This window comes from Staurois parvus, unplaced genomic scaffold (assembly GCF_062004578.1).
Source record: "Staurois parvus isolate SC_StPar_1 unplaced genomic scaffold, SC_StPar_1.0 ptg000303l, whole genome shotgun sequence".
NCBI classification, from domain to species: domain Eukaryota; kingdom Metazoa; phylum Chordata; class Amphibia; order Anura; family Ranidae; genus Staurois; species Staurois parvus.
In genome coordinates this window covers 12,663,853-12,672,442 of record NW_028318099.1, presented here as the reverse complement: position 1 = coordinate 12,672,442, position 8,590 = coordinate 12,663,853, and the positions used below count along the sequence as shown (strand labels likewise).

General features: G+C 39.8%; 1 protein-coding gene across 1 annotated transcript; it reads right to left on the bottom strand.

Annotated features, from left to right (window-relative positions):
- Positions 1-1,342: 1,342 nt before the first annotated feature.
- Positions 1,343-7,458, bottom strand: LOC149457798 (olfactory receptor 5AR1-like). The gene is made up of 2 exons (XM_089683120.1): positions 6,695-7,458; positions 1,343-1,579 (listed from the first exon to the last, which is right to left on the bottom strand). Exons 1-2 carry the CDS (start codon positions 7,352-7,354, stop codon positions 1,343-1,345), a joined length of 897 nt encoding a protein of 298 aa, XP_089539246.1. The 5' UTR covers positions 7,355-7,458.
- Positions 7,459-8,590: the final 1,132 nt, after the last annotated feature.

Sequence of the window (8,590 nt, the reverse complement as noted above, 5' to 3'; positions counted from 1 at the left end):
CCCTAGATGTTTTAGTTATTCACCTGTCTCATTCCATTACAAATCCTAAAAGTAAGACTATTGTTTTTTTCATTTCAGCACAGTAGGAGGAGCCATGCAAATATTTAATTTTTGGCCCAGTGGTCAACTGCACATCCAAAATAAGTGGTGTAGAGTATAGAATCAGATAATATTACAGAGTCATTTATTCCAAACTGCATAGAGCTGTTTTAGGATTTTTGGTCATCATCAGTGCAGTGTAGAGAAACCAGGCCACAAAATCGGGACACAATACTGAATATAACCTGAAGCAAACATTAGAAATTTTGCAGCTAAAGACCAGCTGAAAAAGCAGTGCTCAAGCACTGCAGTAGGCCAAGAGAGGTGGCAGGAGCTTGGAATAGCGGCAAGCCAGCAAAAGTGTCAGGAGCTGGTAATGATGGCAGTGGCAGGCTTGTAGAGTATACAGGAGTTGGCAATGGTGACAGGAGCTGATAATGGTTTCAGTTAAGCAGAGCTGACAGAAGCTGGTAATGGAGGTAAAGGCAGGGCAGGAGAGGTGGCAGGAGCTGTGATAGTAGCAGTCCAGCAGTGGTGACAGAAGCTAGTAATGATGGCAATGGCAGGTCAGGGCAAGTGGCAGGAGCTGGTAATGGTGGCATGTGTACAGAGGTGGCAGGAGCTGGTAATGGTGGCAGGTGCTGGTAAGAGTGGCAAGCTAGCAAAGGTGGCAGGGACTGGCAATGGTGGCAGGAGCTTGAAGTGGTGGAAAGTACCACTTTTGGGGGTACTGGATGAGAAAAAAAAAATCTAGCCATTAACATCCGCTGCAGAGGTTATGTAATAATTGCTGATCTAGGACTGGTCCATTTTTATAAGTAAGCCAGTCCACTTTGTTGGACATGCAGTCAAATTCATCTCTCTGTAATAAAATATCCCACTGCACTGAAAGCCTTCTCAGATAGCACAATAGCAGCAGGGCAAGGCAGAAGCTCCAGGGTGTAGCTCTGGCCAGGGATCCAGCCTGGACACCCATTAGGTCCACAAGGTTCTCACTTCAAAGACTCGGCTAAAGTAAAGTAGTCTATAATCATATGGTTAAGGCACTGACCGGGGCTACTGCCTGCAGCTGAGTCTGTTGGCTGTGGTTGGAAAAAACTACTTAAAAGCATAATTGTTTTGTTCCTTCTGGGATGGTAGCTTGAGATTTTCCTTTGTATCAAAAAACACAAAGGGTTGTCACACAGTATTGACCCTTCTCCTTTTTGGGGTGAATCCTGGGACTCTTGTGCAGGCATTTTAGCACATAAGTGCCCATTTGCCACAAAATGCCGCAAAGGACCCTGTGTCCTCAATGAATGCTCTATGCCCACATACAACTGCTGGGGTTTAAGTGGGGTGAAACATCCCCGATAGCCTGATCCATTAACTCTTCCTCATCACTGTCAGCATCCCAACCCTCCTCCTCCACCTCGCACTCCTCCTCCTCTGCCTCCTGCTTTTTGTGCCTCACAGAGATGAAAGAGGCAAGCAAAGGATCCTGCTGGATCTGAAACAGCAGGAATTCCTCCTCTTCCTTTTGCTGCTGTGCCTTGAGTGTCTGTCCAGCACAACATACAATATGTGCTCCAGCAGAAACACCAGAGGCATTTTGTTGCTAATTTCTGCCTCATCATGCTCACCATTTAGGTAACCTCTTTGAAGAGCAACATGATGCTGCACATCCTAAATCTGGAGCTAATGACATAGTAAAGAGAACTCATGCTCTCCAGAGCCTGTCCTCTTTGGGTACTCAAACAGATGCTCACTAATGATGTACTACTGCTGGCACGGCCACTGCAGCATGACCAACAACGAACACATGGGTCTATTGCATTTCAAATGGTTGGTGGGCAGCTTGAGTTGCTGATGCATTTTGGCTAGGCAAACATTTGCAGAGTAAAGACAACTAAAGTGACTGCGTACACTTCTGGCCTGCCACAGGACATCCTGAAAGCCATGGTATCTAACAAAGAACTGCTGCATTATCACGTTCAATATATGTGCCAAGCAAGGAACGTGTGAACTTTTCCTGCAGAAAGGCAGACACACACAACCTTCTCTGACACAAAATGGTGTGGGGTCAGCCACCTCTCAGCCTGTCCCTGAAGAATTGTTAGAATCTCTGTAGCTCCTGCCTCCCAGGCATAATGGCTGCAAAACAGTGTGGCAGTGTTTTGTCTGGCCTTTGAATAATTGGACTGGTGTTTCTAAGGAGATGTTTTAAGGAATGTTTTGAGTTATTTAATTTGAATTGTTAATAAAAGGCCGTGATGACCATTTTACTGCAACTGTGGTTTGGTCTCCTTCATTGGTATAATTAGAGTCGGGTAGGAATGTGAAGTGAGAGAGAGAGAGAGAGTTGGGTAGGGGTATGGTTCAGTAGCTATGGTCCTAGCCAGGGGCGGACTGACAACTCATGGGGCCCCCGGGCAATAGGGGATCATGGGGTCCCTGTGTCCTTGCCCAAACTGAAAAAAGCCTATGAAAAAGGTACCGGGGCATCTCATGGGGCCCCCTACTGACCCCGGGCCCTCAGGCAGTTTCCAAATGGTCAGTCTGACCAGTGTAGCCATAAACAGTGTTCCTGATAACCAACATACCAGTACAGGATCAACAGACCAGCGTAAGCCAGTGACAGTGTTCATGATTGCCGCCACACCGAGAACAATGTCACCAGGCAAGCATAGGACAGCAACAGTGTTCTTGATCACTGTCATACGATTCCCAGTGTCACTAGACCAGTCTAAGCAAGCAACAATGTTTCTTATCACTACCATACCAGTAAGGTGTTGCCTCTGTATGCCCCCTGAACTTACCTTCGCCTGTCTGTTGCTAACCACATCTCTGCCTGTCGCCTGAACTGATCCTAGCCTGTTTATTGACCATGTTTCTGCCTGCTGCCTGGAAAGACACTTTTCCTGTTTCTCAGCATGTCTCTGCTTGTCACCTAAATTCACCCATCGGCATGATCCACTGACTGTTCCTGTGAAACACCAGTGCTAACCGTCCTCTGTGGATAACTGCACTCCTGGAACCCTTGTATATCCTCCTGTACTTCCAGGTCAGTAAATATAGCATTGCATAGTATTTCTGGGGCAGCCACATAGCAGTATGCTTGCTTGGCTTATGAGAAAGGGGACTACCAAGCTACGCTAAGCTATATTCCTGATAGCTCATACAGAGGTGAGCAAATTGGTTGATTTTTGTAATACACAAGAGGTAATGTCAGCTACTTAATCAGTCCAAGCTTTGAAAGTCTTACACATGTGATACCCCCATACTCAGTCGGAGTACAATGTGCTTGGAGATGTAATTATATGTATGCCCATACTTTTAAATACAATAACCTTGTGAGCTGCTATTTGTGCATAATATATGGCAGTTAATCACCCACACTATTCACACTCTCATATCAGATGCGTTATTTATCATGCAATTTACCTCAAGAGCAGGGGCGGACTGACCATTTGGGCACTCGGGCCCAATTGGGTCAGTAGGGGGCCCCATGAGATGCCCCTAGTACCTTTCATAGGCTTTTTTGGGTGTGGCTTGAGCGTGGATGAGGACACAGGGGCCCCATGATCCCCTATTGCCCGGGGCCCCATGAGTTGTCAGTCTGTCTCTGCTCAAGAGTGCTGCGCTTCACTTTAAACCAACTAATTTTACATAACATGAGCAAAAATGAGAATATGTTTGTGATAAATAAAAACAAATGAGCTTGAGAATGTAATAACTCAGCCCAGCAATAGTACTATATGTGCGTGTTCACACTCCTCAATATTGATGTAAAGCTGGTATTACTTCTCCAATCTTTTCATCACCACTGTGTGCCCAATGCTTTAAGTGATATGAGCCCTCTACCAGATGTACTCTCACCCAGAATACTGTATATGACCGAACCATTAAGTAAGGTCATATAGCGCTTGTGTCCCTTATATAGGACTCACATGAACATTCCCAAATGAATCAGATGAATCCACTTCTTAATCTTAGATCTTTTGCACTCCTCTGTTGTTCCACCTCCACTTAACAATCCTCCTCAGCCATGCATAAAAAGAGAGAAACCGCAAAACATAGTGTCACGCACTGTCATCTCTCCCTTATCTACTGAAACACATACTGACCTGCTGGGAATTACAAACAGAGTGCAGTGCAATAATATACACATGAATCAAATTATAATCACTGTTGATGATCAATGAAACAGCTGAATAATCCAGTGATTCAAATTAGTGGTCATATTCATACATCCAAGTGTGAAGGTGCTCAATTAAATCACCACAAAAACTGTGTCTGCTCACCTTACCAATGTGACCCCTGGGCTAACAGGAAGGTCATAACATTCTTTCCCACTTGAGGATCAAAAAGGATACTGCTGTCTCCTTATGTACTTGCACTTTATCCCACACAGATATGTAATTTAAAAAATGGGAAACACATAGTGCTCTCTGCCGAAAAGCTAATCCTGATATCTTCAGCATCCCTGTTGGTCTCTAGAAATTGAACTTCAAGGTCTCATACACAGTTCTGGGTTTGGTTTGAGGTGGGTTTGACTGACATTACTGAAGTTCGGGTGCTGGATCTGAGCACCACTGAAGTCATTGGGAGCTGATTCTTTTAATTCAGATAAGACTTTTATTTAGCCACCTGTTTACCACCTCCAGTAAAAGGCTCTCTTAGCTAATGGTCTGATATATCTTACATTAGAATATGGCCTGCTGGGAACACTGCCTTTTATAGTTAGTATGCTGGCACATAACAAAGCCCCTATTATTCAACATCATTTGTCATTCTAAGCCACCTGACCTAAATTAATAGTCCAGAAAGTGCATTGCTGATAGCTGCATACATGTCACCATGCATTCGTGCTGAGCAGCAGCCATAATTGATTCTGGCAATTTGTATTTTGAGGTGTACACAGTGCTAATGATGTTAATTACTTTTGTAAGTGCACTTTTATTCAATAAAGGATTTTTTTATGATTTTATGCCATGGGAAGTGTTTATGCATCTTACATTTATGTATGATATACCAATGCAAACGTGACCATTCTTTTTCTGAGAGTCTTCATTTTCTGGTAACCCTTCTACATACACTGTGTGGGGTGAATCACTGAAGTTCATGTTCTACTGACCCTGTCACTGGCACCAGCAAGGGGACTGTGTTACTCTCAATACCCAGGACTGTAAAGATTGTTTTTCACTTTTTATTTTGGTCCTTATTTTACTTCCCTTTTATATGCAGACTTAGCTGTCCATCAAAAATGTCAGTGACAGAGGATGTGACTGCAACAATGGTTCTTTTAAAAACCAAACCCCTAATCAATAAGCTAACTTAGCCTTTTAAATAACCTCTAAAACTAAACTGTTTACTGTGACAGGTACAGGTAAGCTGAAAGCTACCATCTGAGATAAAATGGACCTGTACTGAGCTGGTGGCATTGAGAACTAATCTGTGACAACTCAAGATCTCCATCCTTTAACTACCAATAAATGTCTATCTTTTCTATGAGTCTTTGATGTTTATTTATGTTTAAATACTAAATAAAATCCCTCAAGAACATTTGTTAAAATATATTGCACCCTAATTTTTTTTACAAAGCATGCACAGTTTACATATTTACTGCATGAGTAAACAGTACATAGATAGGAACAAAGAAGACCAACTGTAAAGATTTTTCAAGTACTGTACATCAGATAACATATTTGCCAATTTTCCAGTCAAAGCCAAAACAGTGAAATTTCACAGATTCAGAAGGACATGCTTTAACAGTTTGGGCAAATGACTATTATAACAGATTGACTGGGCTGGCTGTTTGGAGATCATAGATTAAAGAAATGAATTTAAACACTAAACAATATATCCCCTACAACCTTGCTATCCAACAAACCAACCATTTTTATAAACCGTTATAATATGAAATGCAGCCATTATTAAGTATACATAATATTATATCCAAATACACAATCCATGCTAAAATGTGTGCTACATGTAGTAAATATAATATTGCAAAGTCCCCAATCTTTCTGTATAACTGTGTTTCATTCCACACACAGGTAAAGTCCTTGGAATGGGATCCAACACTTTTAACCAGGTAAATTATATACAACACCATATGTGTTCTAAACTCCACATAAAATGTGCTCCAATTGTGTTTTCCACCACCTTCTAAATGGGATTGATCTCAAATTTTAAAGTTTTTATGCACATTCTCACCATTATTTCCAGATCTCTCATAGAAAAGAAAGAAGACCTAATTATTTTCCATCATTTCAACTCTATCTTTATAAATTCTTTATACATTCTTGCAATTTGGAAAGGATATGAACATAAATTGACTGTATTGTATGTTTATTTTCTTCCCACATTCAGAAATTGTATGAAGATGTTTTATGAAGAGTTGGAATGATGAAATTGATGATAAAATTAAGTAATAATTTGGGATTCCTATCTAAATATTTTTTCCTCTTATGAGACATCTAGAGATAATTATATCACATACCCGCTCCCTATATCTTCAATTACAGGTCATGGCAAACACAATTTTTCAACAGTTTTATATTTTACGATTTTTATTTTGCAGTGTTTTCTCATACATATTTTTAAATGCATCTTTGACATCTTTGTTCCTAAGGCTGTATATAAATGGATTTAACATAGGAATAATATTTACATAAAAGACAGACAGAAATTTCTCTTCATCCAGTGAATATGTGGAGGACGGCTTCATATACACACAAACAACCAGGAGGTAGAAGAGAATAACAACAGTGAGATGAGATCCACAAGTGGAGAAGGCTTTGAGTCTTCCTTCTGTAGACCTAATCTTGAGGATGGCAGAGATGATGTAGACGTAGGACATCACAGTAAGTAGGAAACAACTGAACAACAATACAACCCCTTGAGAGAACATTGTGATTTCTACAGGTAGGGTGTCATCACATGCTAGTTTCAGTAAGGAAGCGACATCACAAAAGTAATGGTTAATCACAGTAGACATACAAAAACTAAGTTTTGATGTTAGAGCAGTTACAGGTACAGCAGCTAAAAATCCTGCTGACCAGGCAGAACCTGCTAAACAAAAACAAGTTCTTCTGTTCATAGTTTGTGGATAGAAAAGGGGATCACAAATAGCTACGTATCGGTCATAAGCCATAGTAGTAAGCAGAAGGTATTCAGTACTAGCAAAAGAGTTAAAGAAGTAAAGCTGAACCATACATTTCATGAAAGAAAGTTTTTTATTACCTGTGACAAATCTGTATAACAAATAAGGGGCAGTGACGGTGCTGTAGGAAAAGTCTAAAAAAGACATATTAAAGAGAAAACAGTACATTGGCTTTTGCAATCGAGAGTCTGCAAAAATCAAAGTAATGATAGTAAAGTTGCCAAAAATAGTAAGAAGATAAATTAATAGGAAAGCAATGAATAGTAGAAGCTGTAATTGTGGAGAACTTGAAAACCCCCAAATAACAAACTCAACAGTGTTGCTTTGGTTATTAAAAGGTTCTAATATTATAGCACGTGAAATCGATGTTAGAGACATTATCTAAAATATACCAAAACAAGGTACAATTAATTTGTTTAGAGGCTCAATTCAAACAGATGAGTTCCTTATCCTTTGTGAAACAAGAATAAGATATATATTTATTCATTAGAGGTATTTCCAGAAATATAGAAAAGGGAAGTCCCTGAAATCAGCTCAGCAACAATTTGCCTTAATCACCACTGTGAATTAGACTGCTGTGTGAAAATCTATTAGAATTCCCTCTGTGTGAATTAAATATTTCTTTTTAGCGAAAACCAGAGACAAAATGCTCTAAACACCCAGAAAAGTCCTGGATAAAATCTTTTAGTAGAACAGGAGCACCAGCTATTCCTCATCACATTGTAGTTGTTGGAACTTGCATAGATCTTGAAAAATGCTTCAAATTGTGTTCAACACAAGCAGAGTTACTAGAGATTAGTGGTGACTAAAATGAAAGTAAATTTAAATTTTAGAGTTTAGAGGGTGTTAAGTTAAAAAAAAAAACAATCTATTTGTCAGCCTACAACAGTTGCAGGTAGCATTTCATGAAAAAAATCTTTGATTGAGGAATTTATGAATGTTCAAATTGTTGAATCACATGGAGAACATCCAGGAAACTAGCCTTGGATCATCACATTCTGTCTCTGTCTCTCAAGCTCTCTAAAGTTGATCCTCCAGGAGACAACCTCCTACAAAGATCAAAGGTGTTGTGAAATACAAAAAAATCATAAAACACAAAAGAAAAGGTGTCAGTACAGTCAAATATGTATCAATCGTCATTTCAGAATAAATAACACAACTTCCCCCAGTATAGAAACACACAGTAAAAATGCATTCAAAATGTATCACAAAAAATACAGAGTAAAACATTTACATTTGAACAAAGTAAAACAATAAACACACAAATGATTGAAAAAAAAATGACAACTCATAATCTATACCCTTTCACTCAACTGTTCTTTTTATTTAGGGCATCCAGACCTTCCCTTACTGTACTGGTATAGTAAATATAAAAAAAATCACTGTAACTACATGCTTCTATAT